This window comes from Nannospalax galili, unplaced genomic scaffold (assembly GCF_000622305.1).
Source record: "Nannospalax galili isolate Female #2095 unplaced genomic scaffold, S.galili_v1.0 scaffold31, whole genome shotgun sequence".
Lineage (NCBI taxonomy): Eukaryota > Metazoa > Chordata > Mammalia > Rodentia > Spalacidae > Nannospalax > Nannospalax galili.
This window is the reverse complement of record NW_008332149.1, coordinates 3,392,125-3,411,105: the sequence shown is the minus strand read 5'-3', so window position 1 is coordinate 3,411,105 and position 18,981 is coordinate 3,392,125. Positions and strand designations below refer to the sequence as shown.

General features: G+C 43.6%; 1 protein-coding gene across 1 annotated transcript in view; it reads left to right on the top strand.

Annotated features, from left to right (window-relative positions):
* The window catches only part of Plpp4 (phospholipid phosphatase 4), a 133,419-nt gene continuing 114,438 nt past the window's right edge, over positions 1 to 18,981 (top strand). The window contains exon 1 of the mRNA XM_008827293.2: positions 1 to 252. Within this exon, the coding sequence (XP_008825515.1) occupies positions 197 to 252 (56 nt within the window). The 5' untranslated portion in view covers positions 1 to 196. The remainder of the gene's footprint in view (positions 253 to 18,981) is intronic.

The following is an 18,981-nucleotide window of genomic DNA, read 5'->3' as shown; positions in this document are numbered from 1 at the left end:
CGTTGTCCAGGAGTCCTGGGCGGGAGGCTGGGGGTGAGCCATCCCCACTGCCCCCGCCTGGCGCCCGCCTCCCGCCCCCGCCCGCAGCCTGCAGCGCGCATCCCTTGCCGCCCAGGCTCCCGGGAGCCGCACCGGCCGAGCCGCGGAAGCCGCGGACAGCGCCAGCCGCCGCTGCGGGAACTGCTGTGGTTGCACCATGCGGGAGCTGGCCATCGAGATCGGGGTGCGAGCCCTGCTCTTCGGGGTCTTCGTGTAAGTAGTGGTGCGCCGTGGGCGGGGACCAACCGACCCGGCCTCTCCCCAACTTTCTTTGCGCTGCGGCGTCCCACCGGGGCCTGGGATCCAGGTTTCCTCCTCGCTTGGCGCCCGGGTTGTGCAGTATGGGGTTAAAAGAAACCCTCCTCTACCTTTCTTAGGACCCTAGATGCACAGTGATCCTTGCACGCTGTGACCCTGCGGGGGAAGCGCGACATGCTGGGGTCTAGTCCCTTAAGTAGGCGTCTTCCGCCAGCCGCGCACACCTGTCTGGGAATTTTGACTGTTCCTCTGGACCAGGACGCGCTGTCTGGGAAGTTTCTCCCTCCTGTAATCTTTTGGGGCCAACAGTCGCGGTTTTTGCTCTTGGCCCCATCTCTCTCCGCCCCACGCTGTGTCCAGCCAGGGTCAGGCTAGGTCTCCTGGAATGCCCGGGCTCCTGAGCTCAGAGTCCTACTGAGTGTCTTCCCGGGGGATCGTTTGCTGCACTTCTCCAGCTGGTAAATTGTTGCCATGGAGGGTCCGGCAGGTCTCCGGGCCTCAGCCAGGTGTGGGCTGGGAACCCTCGGAGGGAGCCCTTGTTACCTGTCAGTGTCTTCTCATAGGGGCAGAAGCCTTTCAGGGACAGCAGTGAGCAGTTCAGGTGGCACCTCAGAACAGTAATTTCAGAAGAGGAGGGGACCTGGCGCAGTTCCGTCTGCGATGCCTGTGCTTCTTCACGTGCTGGGGACCTCAGCTCACCAGTCCCCATGCCAAAGCCCTGGGAGCTGTCTCATCTCTCTAGACTCCCTCATTCAAATCAGGGACTAGGCGCTGGCTCAAACCCTCCTGGTAGGTAGCCCTCCTGGAGCACCTGTCACCTGGGCTCCCACATCTGCATTTGTCCCTTCAGTTGTAGGCCAGGTTTTCTCTCTCCTAACCATGGCTTACTGACACACTTTAAATATTAAAGTTGTATGTACTTTCTGGATTTGCCAGGGTCTTTTGGGAGGGGAACCTCACTAAGACAAACAGATGCCACTCTCTGGATTTCTGCCCCAAACATTTCAACTGTGGCATGTGTGTAATGTCAAAGATGATTTCTGTAGCTCTTTGCGTGTGTGTGTGTGTGTGTGTGTGTGTGTGTGTGTGTGTAAATGCGGGATTAAATTCATTCCCAGGGTTTATTCACACCATCAGAAAAGGCACAGAGCTTCCCAGATGCAGGCAAGCCCAACATCTCCTGCCTTCTGACCGAACACTAGTGTTATTCACTGGGAAAAAGAAACAGGAACTTCAGTTGTCCTGATGCATTCACAAAAACAAACCACTTTTCCCTTCTTGTACTCTGTCTTTCTACGTTTGGAACAAACATTTCTAGGAGTGATTGCTGGGTGATTGGATGGGGGCAGTTTCCTGTTGGCAGAGAGGCTAAAACCTCCTTCAATTCTTGTGGGCTAGAAATGATAAAATAGTGCTTAGTACATGACAGAAGCTAACATTTATTGGGGGAAATGTCTGTGTGAAAAAATGCAGAAAAAAGTGAAATAGGCTTTTGGTTATTTGCTGTGATTGCTCTGGGAACTCCCATTTTAAAAGGTCTAACCATATGTAAAATATTTATACCCTTTTCAAGTTTCTCTTCAAAGATTCTTCTAAACACTTATGAGCTGTTTACAGATATACAATGGCTTGTGGAGTGAATTTGAAAACTTAGTTGATATTGTTTATATGCTGACTTCTAAGAATGATATATATTTATTATATTAAATATCCATTTACATTCTTTTCTCCAAAGTTTTCTTTTGTGTTACTTAATGGGAGATTTTCTGTCACCTCCCACTGCAGGACACATGGGCGTTGATTGTATTTTGACATGATTCTTGGCTTTCAAATGAAATTGCAAATATTACCTACAAAGACCAGATTGGCACTGATGATGCAGAATGGGGGTGGCTGTTGTGGGGTGTCTTGGATGCTCAAATCATTAGGCAGATCTCGACGTCCGGAAGCGCTAGGTGCACAGACACAGACGACCCCTTGTTTTCTCAGATAAGCCCCTGGCGCCTGAACAGAGGCTGGCTTTGGGGAGGAAGTTTTCTGCTTCCTTTTGGCAGCACTGTAGTGATGATGAAATTGAGTGAAGATTTAGCATCATGAAGACATGGTCTCCACATCCCTGGGAGGTTTGGGAAGTCCCTCTAGGCAAGCTGAATCTGATCTCCTTGTCCAGTGTAGCTGATATAATTCATCACCTGTTTGTGTTTGGCATGTCCCATTTCCCAAGACAAGAGGCAAGTTTTAGGGTAGAAGGCATATTTTGCCTCTTTGCAAGTTTGCATACTGAGCAAAACTCACCTGGAGACCTGCCTGCTTCCTGACCCCGTTTCTCTGCCTGGATGCAGGAATGCCTTTGAAGCTGACCCACAGACTGCTCCCTATAGATTCTAAGTGAGGGCAAATGAAATATGTTTTGGACCTATGGGTAGAGGGAGTATAAGCTCTCCCTTGCGGCTCTCAAGGAAGAGTCCTTCGATAACAAACCAAGCATGGTGCAAGGCTTTGTGAATTTAAGATTCAGAGAGGAAGGTCTGCGAGAATCTCCACACAAGCTCAGTCAGTGCCTTTGGGCAGCTCTGCTTTGGAACCTGAAACCAACTTAAGAACAACAACAGCAAATAGTAATGCCAATCAGGCTGATAGGAATATCATGTTTAGGGAACATAAAAGGGCAATGTGTAGCTTTGAGGCTGCAGTTAGTGTTCTGAAGCTTGGGGGCCTTCGGGGACCTATTGGTCTTGTTGAGGGACTGGGGCAGAGCAGGTAAAGAAGCACCCAAGATAATTCTATCTGGAGCTAAACCCTGATCAGTAGCTCCGAGCTCCTGGTCCAGCCTTTGCACACCAAGTGTGCTAGCACCAGTACGTCAGTCACCATTACTGTTGTTGCTAATATGGTGACTTGCATGTACTGAGGGACTATTACATGTTTATAGTGATGAAGACTATCAGATTTTGAGGCTGGCGAGATAGCTCAGTGGTTAAGAGTTCATAGTACTCTTGCAGAGGACCCAAGTTCTGTTCCCAGCATCCATGTCAGGTGGTTCACAACCTCCTGGTTCTCCAGCTACAGGGGATTTTACACCCTCTTCTGGATTCTGCCTGTACCTGTGCTTGCATATGTATATATCCACACACAGACACACACATCACATATGCCGTCCAACCTAGTGAAGGGTGTATACTGATTATATTCATTGTAGAGAAACTGAAGGAATTTCCGGTTTCAGCTCTAAGAAGGCATTTCTTAGATCTAATCTTAGGTGCTTAGCTGAGTAGCTGATATTCTCATTGTCCACACTTTGGGAAAAATGGCAGTCAGCTTTAGCCGTTGAAGGATTTACTGTACACATAGAACATGCCATCGGGTTTTGCCTGAGGCTTACCGCACTTGAGGTGGATACTGTTCACTGCCCCACTTTATAGAGAAGCCGAGGTTCAGGAAGGTTGAGAAACATGCCCAAAGATGCTGGCTCAGCTAGCAGGACATGAAAACAGGCAGTTGACCTTGTGTCCCAAATCCACCAACCACTAAGATAATGCGTCTAGCACCAGGTTTGCAGACAGGAGTGCCAGGCACCATATCCTCTGAGTGATTCCCTTTTGTAGCCTGTTACCTCCAGAGAGACAAGTGCATGTGGAACGGATGTCACCTCAGCTCTAAAATCAAGCCTTAGGATGATGCCTCAAAGGTAGAAGGATGGTGAAGATGGGATTTGGACCTGTCAAAGAGTTTTCAGGCTGGATATGGTAAGTTGATGGTCTTCCAGGGAGCACACAGTGGGGTAGAACAGGTGCACAGTGGGCTGCTCTCTGTCATTTCCCCTTATGTAATCACGGATTTTGAAACTCTTGCCTTCCAGTGTTTCTCTTGTCATTCATCCTTCCACAGACCTTTATGTGGTGCCTTTTAGCCTGCACACTTGGTTGCTCTCTTCTTTCCTTTTCAATAGATGACTTGAAATGTTATAATTTCAACAAGATGCAGGAAAACAGTGCTTACACTGCTCCAGGTGACTTGCCTGAGGGAATGGGAAGTTGGCAATTGTTTGGTAGTGACAGTGAGTAGCAGATCTACTGTTACTGTCCCCAAGAGTCCAGTGTAGGACTCTAGCCTAGGCTGGTTGTGGTAGCTGGAGCAAAATGCTCAGTTTTTACTGCAAAAGAGGGATCATTAGTCCAGGGAGGGTTGGGGGGGGGCAGATGCCAGGGAAGGCTGCCCAGAATTGACTACTCACCTAAGCATCAAGTGCCAGGTGTACAAGGCCTGGGCTCAAGGAAATCCCTGCAGAGAAAAGGCCTGGGGGTGTTTAGGTGCATTTTGGATGGGGATCAGCTCACCAGTTGTGGCCTTAGACTGTGTGTTTCAGGGATAAGGTAAGATGTTTTCTGATAGGAAATTAACCTAGGATAAGAATGTGGAAGACCTGCAGGTGTGTGTGTGTGTGTGTGTGTGTGTGTGTGTGTGTGTGTGTGTGGCCCAGAAACCAACCTAGTTGTCATCCTCAGCAAAGCCAACCACCTCCTTTGAGACAGGATCTCTCACTGAACTGGAGTTTGCCAAGCAGGCTAGACTAACTGTCCAGTGAGCCCCAGGGATCCTCATGTCTCCAGGTCTCAGAGCTAGGATTATAACCGGGGCCACCATGCCTCGAATTTTTTACATGCGTCCTGGAGGTTAACTTTTAAGGATTATTTATAATTGCCAGGTCTAATGACAAATACATGCTCTAATATTATACCAGGACAGAGGGGTTACATCTTGTGCCTAAGATTTTTTTCGGTCTTTTTGAAGCAGGGCCCCCCTGCAAGCCCCAGCTGTCCTGGAACTCACTATGTAGACCAGCCTGGCCTTGAACTCACAGAGATCCGCCTGCCTCTGCCTCCTGAGTGCTGGGACTACAGGCGTGTGCCACCATGCCTGGCTGTCCACATATTTTAAAGATAGTGTTTCTCATGGGTCTGGAACTTTCCAAGTAGGCTAGACTAGTTAACTAGTGAGTACTAAAGATCCACCTGTCTTCGTTTCCCCAGTGCTGTGCCACTATGCCCAACTTATTTTTTGTTTTGTTTTTGAACATTGGTTCTGGGGATTAAGCTCAGGTCCATGCTTGCAGGGCAAGCACTGTACAGACAGAGCCACCCCCAGCCTGCAGATATTTGTACTGTTCACATTTGTGAGTGGGACGGTATGTGATCCTAGCATCCGTTCTCATTCCCCTTCACTGCTCTGGTCTCTTATTTGGTCTTGCACTGTGGTCTGGATTGTCAACAGCTATACTCTAGGGCTTAGAGTGCATCTCTGTTTTCCTTCCTTCCCCCCGTTGTTCCCCATGTGGCCTGACCATAGGCATGGTTGACACCTGATTTCTGATGGCTATTTTTGTAGGACTCTGAGTGCTCTGTTTCAGTCCAGAACAAAACTACTTTAAAGGGTGGTCTGCTGACTACCTGTGTCAGAGTTACCCATGGCCAAGTTCAGCTCCTTATAATGAACAAATTGACATAAAAGAAATGGTGGAATTTGCATATTGAGCAGCAGTGTTTCCATCCACTAGGTTTTAGGAACTGTTGGTGATCAGGCTGTGGTCCTTTAAAGGCCTCTCCACCTGTCCACATGGGAAAACTTCCCTCCTCCGTCCCTGCTGCAAGATTAGATGAGGCCAGGCAAGAAGCCCTATTCCAGGGAACACTGGTGGAGTGACAGTGTTGTGGCAGGGTGGAGGCAGCATAAATCTCCTGAGGGGAGAGCATGGAGCTGTATTCTGACATGCTGAACTTCGAGACAGGGCCATCAGGACAGCTACCGTAGAAGCTCATGGTATTGCAAGTAGACTCTGGGAGGCAGTTCTCTGCTAACTGAGGTATGGGAGTTGGTTAGCTACTGTGGCATAAATCTGTTCTGTGTGACCAGTGCACCTGGCATAGTTTCGTTCATTGTCTATAATGAAGTGTTACAAGCAAAATGGTAAAGGACCATGGGCTTTGGCACTAGACAGGTCTGTGCTTGGATTTTTTTCTCTGTTGTTAATAGCAAATTGCTTCAAATCTCTGGACCTCAGTTATTGTGTATGGGAAATGGAGATAATACTTCCATTTGGATTTGACTAGAAAAGATGCTTTTAGTGCCTACAGCAGATACAGTTAGCTGTCTTCTCTCTCTTGCTAGTCACTATTACATACATGTATGCAGTGTCTACCCATGGTGCTGTAGCAGACTGGTTATGACTGTCTTTTACCTCAGGTTGCCAGAGTTTCAGTCCTGATTTTGGCCCCTTATAAGTTGTGTGAGACTCTGGGAAAAATATTTATCCAGCTTAAAGCCCTGCTTGCCCATCTATTTAATAAGAAATTTAATGCTATTACTATCTTCTTAATAAAATGAATCCATAATGTAAGGAGAAATGTCATATGTAGCTAATGGTATTCTTATTATAAATTATTTAGTATGGGATTTCTAGAAAAGAATAAAGTCATTTAAGAATATGTTAAGGTATTCCCTTTATCCCACCAATAGTCATAAGTTGGCCTATAATCATTCAGCCAGTTCAACCCCCATAGCTTGTCCAGGGATCTTGCTCTTTGATGGGGTGCAGGGCTCAGCCCTGTAGTTTCTTAATGGTGACCTAAATTGTGGACCATTCACAGCAGTGATTCTAGGATAGTAGATTAAAAGAGTTGTTGGTACAACGGTATCAGATAACGTGTAAGGAGAACACTCAGTCCCTCGCATTCATTTTAGAGCATTTCTTTCACATAGAGCTCAGTTAGAAATACACCCAGGGGCTCTCTCCATCGGCTTTCTTCTCAGCTCTCATACCTGCATGTAGGAACAAGTGTCCCTTGATACATCTTCTTGCTCTGGGAATGCATCCTCCTGTTTTGCTGATGAATGCTGCTTCTGTTTGAAATATTATTTGCCACTGTAAAATGAGATGGCTGTACACAGAGTTCTCAGAATTGATGGTGCTTTCCTGCAGGGAGATGACAAAAGGCGACCATTAGTTTTGGAACTGGTAGATACAGTTATCTCAGTTAGTTATAAAGATGATGGCTTTCATGAGCCACCCAAGGCTTGTAAAAGCTTGGGACTTCTATTTTTCTGGATTAGTGTTTGTAAATATATATATATAACTTTTTAATATTGCTTCTTCTAAAACCATCACGTAGGTGCTGTGTGTGGAAGAGCTGCAAACGCTGCTTTACAGACAGGAAGGGAATGCCAACAGAGTCACTGCCTGTCACCAGGTCCTCATGTTCAGCAAGGAACACACAATTTTCAGGGGGAGTTTGAGAAGCTGGGGACAGGTATGCTGTGGGAAGCTGCCGCAGGAAACCCGGGGACAGCTTCATCACGAGCTGCCCCAGAGACACTGGGGGCTAGCTGTTGTGCTGCCTCTACTAAAAACAGAGGCACAGGAACAGGGCGAGACTCTGTAGGGGCATTTGGGTTGGTTTCTAGAAAGCTAGCAATCTTCCTGAAAATGCTGGGTGTTTCTTTCTGCCTTGCTAGAGGGGTTCAGAACATGTTTCCATTGAAGCATTAGTTTGAGCCATATAAAATTTCTGATATTTGACTGTTTTGACCTATAAAACCAGAAATTTCATTTACTTCAATCCAAAAATAACATACACAAAGAAAAGTGCCCTATTCAAAGTTATGCAGCTGCTCAGAGCAACCCCCACCTGCCGAGCCCACTTCTACCACCACCCCAATTCCTAACACTGTTTTTTTGACCTTTCTGTGGGTGGGATCATGCAATGTGTGTGCTTCTGTGTGATTTTTGTCTCAACATGTGGAGACATCTGTGAGTCTTATGGTGAGCACCTGCTGTCTGTGCATCCTCACTATCACAGAGAATTCCACTGTATGACCAAAACCTTGCTTAGCTACTCGTGTTCCTGGTTAGTAAATGTTTTTACTACAGCATAATGCTCCTGTGGTTTTGTGTGAATCTGCTTGTGTTTGGGGGGAGCTATACCTTGGGGTGGACAATGAAAGGTCAAATAGTTAAATCTTGACTTTAGGAGCTAGAGAGATGGCACAGTGGTTAAGAGTGCTTGCTGTTCATGCAGAAGACCTGAGTTCAGTTCCCAGTGCTCATATTGGGCAGCTCGGAACTGTCTGTAACTCCAGTTCCATGGGATCAGACCCAACCTTCTGGCCTCTGGTAAGCACCTACACACCTACACACACACACACACACACACACACACACACACACACACGAGTTTAATTTTTTTTAAATCTTTAAATCCTGACTCTATTAAGGAAAAATATGTGCCTGGCTCTTTCTATAAACTGAGGGAACAATCTCACCCTTAGGGTATTGTAGTTTGCCTTCAATTGTTGTGACAGAACATTGACCAAAACCAACTTGGGGAGGAAAGGATTTATTTGGCTTACATTTCCTGGGTCACAATTCATCACTTAGGGAGCTTAAGGCAGGCACTCAGGGCAGGAGCCTGAAGGCAGGAGCTGAAGCACAGGCCATGGAGGAACACTGCCAACTGACTTAGTCCCCTGCCCCCCACATTGTCAACCTGCTTTCTTATACAACACAGGACCACCTGCCCAGGGGCGGCACCACCCACAGTGGGCTGGGCCATCGCACATCACCCAACAATCAAGAAAATGCCACACAGACATGGCCACAGGCCAGTGCAATGGAGGCAGTTCCCAAATTAAGGTGTCCTCAACCCAGGTGTGTCACGTTGACAACAAAGCTATCCAGCACAGTGTGTAAAGACAAGATGGTATAATGTGTGATGGCTGCCTTAGACACATATAGCATATGAGAGTGTTCCTCGTTCCTCCACCTCCCATCCTTCTTGTGACAGAGGTAGGGATATAAGCCTGTGAAGAGATGCTTAATGCCCCAATGTGATAATCAGAGGATGAGGGCAGGTCTCAGGGCCATGGGATAGAGTGGAGCCTTGAACCAAGATTTAGAAAGCTTAAGGATGGTATTCCCAACAGCTGTCCAAGAAACCACTGAGAAAGAGTTGGTGTGTATTTATACTTAGGTAACTTTTAATTGACCTGAAGCATATATATGGTGGTTACCAGAAGAAAGGGTGCTGAGGATCATTAGAGCTGCTGGCATTAGGCACTTGTCATGCGTTAGATGACTGAATCTTTAGAACCCCTCAGGAAGTGATATTATTCTATTTTAGAGTTAAGCACTAATACCCTTCATATTCAGAGAGCTCTTACCAATCAATAAGAAAAGAGAAGAGCCCTTTATTAGAAAAATGGGCAGTGGATAGGAACAGATCCTACAGGAGCACGAAGTGCAAATTCACCTTTCAATGTGCGATTACTGTGGAAACACGAGACGGGCCTCTGAAAACAGCAAGAAGACATCGAAGGCAGATTAACAAGCTTTGTATGAATGGTTAGGAATGTCTGTGCAGCCTTTAAAATTAGTTATGCGGTTAACTATATCTTGACTTGGGAAGACGTCTATCAATTATTGCTAAGTAATGAGACAGATGACAGAAGTGTGAATGATACCGCTTTGTTCTTGTATCAGTGGTAAAATCCCTATAAAGATCCACTGCAAAAAACCTTAATGGTCTTTTTCTTTGTGGGGGGACTGATGGGATTACATAATATATTTGGTGTTTTTCTTCTTATTGCTTATAAGTAAATACTTTTACAGTAAAGATTATATTAGGATGTGTGTGAGTAACCAACATGGAAATTTCCTGTTATAGCAAGCACATATACACACAGAGAAGGGGGGAGGGAGGGAGGGAGGGAGAGAGAGAGAGAGAGAGAGAGAGAGAGAGAGAGAGAGAGAGCGCCAGGGGGGAGAGCAGTGAGAGAGAGTGAGAGAGAGAGAGAGAGAGAGAGAGAGAGAGAGAGAGAGAGAGATCCCTGGATGGGATAGCATTGAGATTCTTTAGAATTTTGAAGAGGAAATGTACCCCAATCTTGCTGCACTTACATCATTTGAAATATTTAAGAAAGCTCAAAGTAAAGACTAACACCTCAACTAAAATTCGTGTTGGGACAGATGTTGCTAGAGGCTGCAGGTGGAATTAGAGATGGTTGTGACCCTTTGAAGAGCCATGTTATGGTACTCTGTCTACAGAGTTAGTACCACCCCTTGACTTAGAGTTCTTGGAAGACATATATTGAGGTGCTAAAGTAAGAGCTATAAAGATCCTCACCTATAAAGATTTTCATTGCTGGAGTCCCTACAAGTCCAAGTAATTACAGATGTCAAATAAAATGAATCAAACTTCAAATGGTCGACATGTGAAGATGGTCTAGCATTGTGGACACATGGAGAGTATATTATTACTATTGATTCTTTTTGAAAATATGAGGAAATGCCAAAAATCTAATGATATATAAGATAAAATCATCGTGCATAGCTGTTTAAAGTGTGTCTGATTTGTCGAGTTCCAGAAGGGACAGCAAGGCAAATGTGATGGAATGAATGCATTGCTCCTCGCTTGAAGAGTGACATATGAAATATTCCTTCAACACCTTCATCTCCCTCTCTCAGTCCTCTTCACTCATCTAAGTTAAACTTTCAACTAAATTTTTATACAACAATTTAAAAAAACAGAAAAGTCAGGCATAGTGACGCATGCTTTTATCCCAGCACTTGGAATGATGAGGCAGGAGCATGGCCATGAGTGTGAAACCAGCTTGGGTCACAGCAAACTCCTGGCCAACCTGAATTAGAATGAGACATATTCTCAGTACCACTCCCCATACAAATAAATCTCACAAGGGCTGGATTAGCAGTTAAGTGCACTGACTGTTTTTGCAGAGGACCTGGGTTTGAATCCCAGCACCCACATGGCAGCTAGCAACCATCCCTAACTCCAGTTCCAGGGGATCCAGTGCCCTCTTCTGACCTCCATGGACATTTCACCCCATGGATGCACTTACACACATGCAGGCATTACACTCATACACAGAAAATAAAAATAATAAATAAAAATTTCAAAACCTCACAAGAGTTACCTTTTATGTATAATTTTATTCTATTTTACCATCTTTGTCTTGGAGATATTTTCTGTGTCTATAAGTTCTACTTGATTATTTTACCTAAGTGTATGGATTCCCATTGCCTTAATCTAGTGATGGAATTTTACACTGCTCTTAGTTCTGTTTCTACAAACAGCGTTGTAATTGTACATATATTGTAGTGTAGATGTTCAAGTATTGCTGCTTAAGAAACTATACCAATGACCTCATTGTTTTGTATTTGGCTGATCACTGACAAATTATCGCCATCCACAGAGCTCCATTATACACGCCATTTCACCATGAGTGTACAAGTGACTGTTTTTCTTTAACCTTGTCAATCTTGGATGTTAAAATGATTTCTTTGGGCATTTTTATTTTATGTATATGTATGTGTCTGTGTGAATGCATGCCACACTTGCACAGTGTCTACTGATCCCTGAAGAGGGTGTCAGGTCCCCTGGAGCTGGAGTTATAGGTGGTTGTGAGTCATCAGACTTGAGTGCTGGGAAGCAAACTGGGTCCTCTGCAAGAGCATCAAGTACTCTGAGTGCTGAGCTTCTCAGCCCTGATGCAGGATGGTAGTGTCTGATATTTCTGCCATGGGAGGGAATACAACACCTACTTTCCATTTCCCTGTGCCAACTGTTGAGCATCTGCTCACTTGTGCACTGGCCATTTGTATGACTTCAGTAGATGCTATGGATGGATGAGAAGTGTCCCTCACCGTTTAGACTCTTCCTTGGTCCCAGCTGGCAGTGCTGTTTTGGGAGGATGTGGAAACCCTTGGAAGGGGAGCCTAACTGGAGGAAGTAAATCTCACCTTGGGGCAGGGGCGGAGAGAGGTGCTGAAGTTTATAACCTGTCCTGTTTGCTCTCTGCTTCTTGGTCATTGAGATGTGAGCAACCAGCCATAGAGCTGCCCTTCACCACGATTTCCTGCCTTGATGGACTGTACTCCCTCAAACCATGAACTAGAATAAATCTCTCCTCTCTTAAGCTGTTTCTTGTCAGGTATTTTGTCACAGCAATAAGAAAGAACAATCAATAACCATTAAACTTTTCTTTCATATTTGCAAATATTTTCTCCACTTCTGTTTTAGTTACTTTCTATTGCTGTGATAAAACACTGACCAAAAACAACTCAGGGAAGAAAAGGTTTATTTGACCTACAGCTTACAGTTCATCATCAAGGGAAGCTAAGGCAGGAACTCAGGGCAGAAACCTGGAGCACAGACCATGGATGTAGGCTGCTTACTGGCTTGCTCCTCTGGCCCATGCTCAGCCTGCTTTATTTTTAAAATATTTATTATTTTTATTTTATGTGTTTGAGTGTTTTGCCTGCGTGTATGTAAGTGCACCCGTGTCGTGCAATGCCCATGAAGGTCAGAAGAGAGCATCGGATCCTCTGGAACTCGAGTTAGGGACAGTTGTTAGCTGCTATATGGATGCTGGGACCCAAACCTCGGTTCTCTGAAAGAGCAGTCACTGTTCTAACCACTGAGCCATCTCTCTAGCTCCTCACCCTGCTTTCTTATACAATATAGGACAGCCTGCCCAGGGGCACTACCCACAGTGGACTTGGCCTGTCCACATCACTCAACAATCAAGAAATTGCCCCTCAGACCTGGCCACAGACCAGTCCAATAAGGTAGCTCCTCAACTGAGGTTCCCTCTACCCTGACATGTCCAGTTGACAATGTAAGCTGTCTAGCACAAGCCCATGATTGACTTCTGAGTTTCTTTGTGATTTCTATTGTTGCTTACAAGTCTTAATTTTTATGTAAAGCTGCAATTCTTTTATAATTTCAGTGTACATGTGTATGTTTGTATACATTTATGTACATGTGTATACAGGTACACATGTGTATAGAGGAACACATATGTTCAGACCAGAAGTTGAGTTCATGTCTCATTGCTTTCCACCCTAGTTTTTGAGACAGTGTCTCTCACCGAATCTGGAGCTCATCTTTACAGTTAGAGTGTCTGACTAACAAGCCCCAGAGACCCTCTGTCTCTTCCTCCCCAGCACTGGATGCCAGGTTCATACTGCTGTACCTGGTGGGAATTCTGGGATCAAACTTAGGTCCTTATCCTTTCATAGCAAACACTCTTCCCAACTCCGTGGTTATTTATTTTTACCTATGTGATGAGATGGGACTCAACATTTTCCCTATCAAATGGGTTTTCAGTTATGAACAGACCCTGGTTTTTGCAATGACACAGTTATCAGAGGCAACTCTCTTATCCAGGTGCTTGTGGCTGAATCCCATCCTGATGTTCTGCTTGCCTGCTGCAACTCAATTAACATTTTAATTATTGTAGATTTTTAGTAGACTGAGCTATCTGTAGGGCAAATCTCCCATATCTGCACGGAAAGCACTACTGCACAGTGGTTAGTGTCATGAGCTTCAGAGTCAGAAGGCCTGGGTTCTAAACACTAGTGTGCTGTTTAGTAGCTCTGCAAACTTAGACAAGTCACTTTCCCTCTCTGTGTATTGATTACCTAGTCGTTAACATAGGCATAGCAACAGTCCTAAAATACCTTCAAAGGCTACGGTTAATGCGATTTCTGTGATTCATACTTGGTTGTTATTTTCTGTGTAACCACAATTATTGTCAATTTTAAAAATAAATATACATAGCTTGAACATAATGAATAGTTTCTGCTTGGTGGGTACCAAGTTCTAAATGTGTTAAAGCAAGTTAGCTGTGCTATTCAGAGCCCTAAAAGCTCGGTTTTAAATATACTCTTTTAAATATGAAGGTACACTCTCTCTGTCAGACTAGGATAATTAAAGTTGTCACGTTGTTTTATTGTTGTTGTTGAGATAATTATTATTTTGTCTTACTGCTGCCAAATTTTCCTCATTTCTTTCCATGGTGTTTTATATTTTATGCCTCTCCTCCTGCTGGGGCTTGAACGTGTTCCCAATAAGCCTGTGTTGGAAACTTCATCTCTGGTGCAGCAGTGGTAGGAGGAGGGACTGACTGGGAGGGGCCTGGTCATGAGGCTCCACCCTCCTGTCAGTTAGTCAGTGTAGAGCTTGAAGCTGTGAGTTCAGTCCCTTGCTCTGACCTCCCCCCCTTTCCTTTTCCACGGACTGATGGGGCACAAAAGCCCTCACTAGATAGGGGCCCTTCAATCTAGGACCTCCCCTTCTCTAAGACTGTAACAAATCTTTTTTATTTTTTAAATATTTATTATTTTTTAATTTTTTTATGTGTATGAGTATATTGCCTGCATGTATGTAAGTGCGCCTGTGTTGGGCAATGCCCATAGAGATCAGAAGAAGGTGTCAGAGTCCCTGGATCTGGAATTAAGGATGGTTGTTAGCTGCCACGTGGGTGCTAGGAACCAAACCTGGGTCCTCTGCAAGAGCAGCCATTACTCTTAAACACAGAGCCATCTCTCCAGTCCCAAATCTTGTTTTTTAAATAAATCTAGTTACAGCAACACAAAATGGGTTAAGACACCTCCACTGTAATGTGTCTTGCTTTTAATGGAACAACTCAAGATATGTTTGTTACCATCCCTTTTCTCCCTTAGTGATGTGTATAATTTCTATGCTAATATAGTTCTACTTAAGACTTTTATTTTTACCTCCCAACAAAACCCATGAAACCTCCATTTTTCTTTGTGAAATTCCTAACCTTGAAATTTATCTAACTTTAACATATATTTTTAAAATATTTTATTATTTTTATTTTATGTGTATGAGTGTATTGCCTGCATGTATGTGAGTGCACCCATGTCGTGCAATGCTGCGGAAGTCAGAAGAGGGCTTTGGATTCCCCTGGAATGGAGTTAAGGGTGGTTTGTAGCCACCATGTGGGTGCTGGGAATCAAACCTGGGTCCTCTGCAAGAGCAGTCAGTACTCTTAACTGCTGAGTCATCTCTCCAGCCCCATAACTTTAATATATTTTTATGTTACCTTTGTTGAGATCAATGTCTGCACAGAGTATATTTACCTATCCTTTTAACTTCAATATATTTTTGTTATATCTGTTTCAAGTGTCAAAGTATGTCTCTTGTAAACAGCATTTGGATCTGGGCATGGTGACACACACATTTAATCCCAGCACTCAGGAGGCAGAGGCAGGTGAATCTCTGTGAGTTCGAAACCAGCCTGGTCTGCATACTGAGTTCCAGGCCAGCTGGAGCTATAGGGAGACCTTTTAATTTTATCTATATGACCAGTCTCTGTCATTAATTAGGAAGGTTAATCTGTTTTTAGTTTTTACTTTTTAGTTTGTTTTGTTGTTTTTGAGACAGGGTTTCACTGTGTTGCTCTGGCTGGACTGAAACTCACTATGTAGACCAGGCTGGGCTGGATCTCACAGAGATCTACCTGCCTCTGCCTCTTGAGTGCTGGGATTAAAGGCATATACCACGAGCATGCCTGGAAATCTGTTTATAGTTAATGCAGCAATTTCTGTAGTTATGTTTAAGAGATTATCTACCTATGTGGTTTTCATTTTTTCCATCTATTTTCCCCCTTTCTTCTTTTAGATTAGCCAAATACTTGTTAATATTCCCCATTGTTTCCCTTATTTAATTTTTACATTTTCATGATTTCTTTAGAGATTGTTTTTGCTAATCATCATCTTAAGTGAGTATTACATCTTTTCATGTACAATGTGAAAACCTATGAGAATATATTTTCCTGTATCTTCTCAGACCTTTGTCAAATTAGTCTAGATTTGGGGGTTAATTATAATTCACATACAATATTCAAATTATTTTTGCTTTAATTTTAGAAATTAATAAAATTGATATTCTTATAAAAATCTGCATATGCTGCTTTCCCAATGCTTGAAGAATCTCCTTTAACATTTCTGGTATAGTTTTCCCAATATGAATCCTCTTGGCTCTTATTTTCTTGGTGTTGTCTTTATCTGGAGTTTATTCTTAAAGCTGTTTTGGGTAGATGCAGAATTCCAGGTGATCAGATTCTTTTAGTATTTTGAGGTTGTTTTTATGTTGTCATGAGCTGCATTCTTCTGAGGACACTCCTACTGTTGATATGGCTTTCTTAAATATAATGTTTGTTTCACTCAACACTTTAAAAATATTTTACTTTTGTTACTTTCATTTTATGTGTATGTGTGTATTGCCTGCATATATGTGTGTGCACCCGTGTCATGCAATGCCTTCAGAGGACAGAAGAGGCTGTTGGATCTCCTGGAACTGGAGTTATGGACAGCTGTTAGCTGCCATGTGGGTGCCGGGATTCAAACCTGGGTCTTCTGCAAGAACAGTCAATGTTCTTAACCACTGAGCCATCACTCCAGCCCTCACTCAACACTTTTAAGACTTTTCCTTTGTGTTTCATTTTCAAGTATTTTGACCAGGATGTGCTTGACTTTGTTTCCTTTGTCCTTTTCTTCTGTGGGCTCATTGAGGTTCTTGGAGCTATGCTTTGCTTTTCTCATCAGTTAAGTAGTCATAAGGCTTATTTATTTATTATTTATTTATTTCTATTTATTTATTTAGCCTTTTTGAGATAGGGTCTCTTCTTGTAGCCCTGGCTGGCCTGGAACTTGCTATGTAGACCAGTCTGGCTTCCATTTCACAGAGATCCACCTGCCTCTGCCTCCCAATGCTGGGATTAGAGGCGTGTGCCACCACACTGGGCTGTTTTTCCCAAATGTTCTTTCTGCTCCACCCTTCTGGTGCTGTATTAATTTGCTTTGGTGTCATAGACGGGTGCACTGTTCTGTGTCCTTTTCTTTCGTTCTTGTCTTTTGCTCTCTGAGATTTGGTTGGGGTCATCGCCTTTTGGCTTGTCTTCATCTTCACTAATTCTCTTCTCCACCATGTCTATTTTGCTAGTGAGCTCAAGCAATGCCTGTTTAGTGCAATATTTCCATCTGGTTGCTTTCCTTGGACTTTTAGTTTCTCTGTTGGCATTTTCCATCTGTTTACGTGTTGTGTTCATTTTTCTCTATATTTTTAAACATTTATAATAGAAAATCCTTTGTTGCTAATTCCAACACCAACATGATTTACAGTTTTTTTTTTTTTTTTTTGAGCATTGTAACACTTATTCCCTCTCTTTGCATCTCTAGACATTTTTTTTTTTTTTTATTGTGCAGACATCGTGACTCACACATTGTGGAGATTCTGGATTGTTGTTTCCTCTAGCAGTGTTAAGTTTTGTTTTGACCTGTCTTTAATTTACTGTTGGCTCACCTTAACCCTTGGGACCTTAACTCTAGGCGATTTAAGGAGTCTGTTTTGCCTCTGATCTTAGGTTATATCTCTTAAGCCTGGAATGTGGTTTTTACCTCTGGTTTGGCCCTTTGGGGTTTCGGTGGAAAGTTTTACTTGGAGAAATTTCAACTCCAAATTTTTCCTCCAGCGCTGGTTTCCTGCCGAAATCTCTGCTGGACTCTTCAAGCCGCAGCTGTTCCTTCTCTCTGGGGTCCTTAGAGTCTTGCCCTGTAAAGTGTAATTTCTGAGTTAGCCAAAGATTTGGAGGAAAATTTTACACACAATTTTGGATTCCTCCCCCCACTCACCTGTGGCTAACACTAACCTCCTTTACAGGGAAGTTTCTTTATTACATTAGCCATTATTTTATTCCAGTCCGTTTTGTCTTTTTCATAATTTTGTTCCCTATTCTGTTTTACTGATTAGTATCCATTGAGGCTCTTCATCCTGGTTCTGGATTTATGTTTACATCATTTTCAGTAGTATTTTGGAAGGAAAGAAGGAAAAAATGCAAGATTTCATCAGCCGTTTTGAACCGGATGTCTCTTTAAAAAGATTTTCAAGGACTGAGGGTGTAGCTCAGAGCTGGAGTGCTTGTCTGACATTTCCAAGGACCTGGGTTTGGTCCCCAGAAAAGTTAGCATTATTTGAGGCAGATTTTATGCATTTCATAAACAAGTTCGTATTTAATAAAAAACATTAGTGGAGGTTGGAGAAATGGTTCAGTGGTTAAGAGTGCTTGCTGTTCTTGCAGAAGACCTGGGCTTAGTTCCCAGCACCCATATGGTAACTAATAACTATCTGAAACTCCAGTTTCAGGGATCTGGTGCCCTCTTCTGGCCTCTGTGGGCATTACATGCACATGGTGCACATACATACTTTGCAGGCAAAATACATGAGTTATACTGTTGGTAGAGTGCTCGTCTAGCATGTACAAGGCTCTGGGTTTAATTCCCATACCACATAAATTAGGCATGGTGGCACAGGCCTGTAATCCTAGGACTTGGGAAGTGGAGGCAAGAGGATTAGGATTTCAAGATCATTCTCAATGCATAGCCAGTTTGAAGCCATCCTTGGCTACATGAGACCATATCTCCAAAAATAACCATTGGTTCTCACTTCTGTCATGAATATGTATGATTTTAGAATCATCGTTCAAATTTCTCACTTTTCCATCTAAAGTCCTATGTATTTTCCAAAACTCAGCTCAGACTTCACTAATCTATGGTGTCTCATCTCTACATATCAGCCCTGAATTAATGAATGTAATACTGTTGAGAGAGTTACACAAAATCCTCACACATGTTTTTGTTTGAATGGTAGAATACCATGGGGTTTTACTTTAAGTCAGCCTTGTAGACAAATATAAGATCTTCATCAATTTCATGAAAACATGGGAAATTAAACTTTTAAATAGGAGGGGGAGAGCGAGGGTTATACAAGGAACTATGGGGGTAAAGGGGAAGAAGGAGCTCAAGTG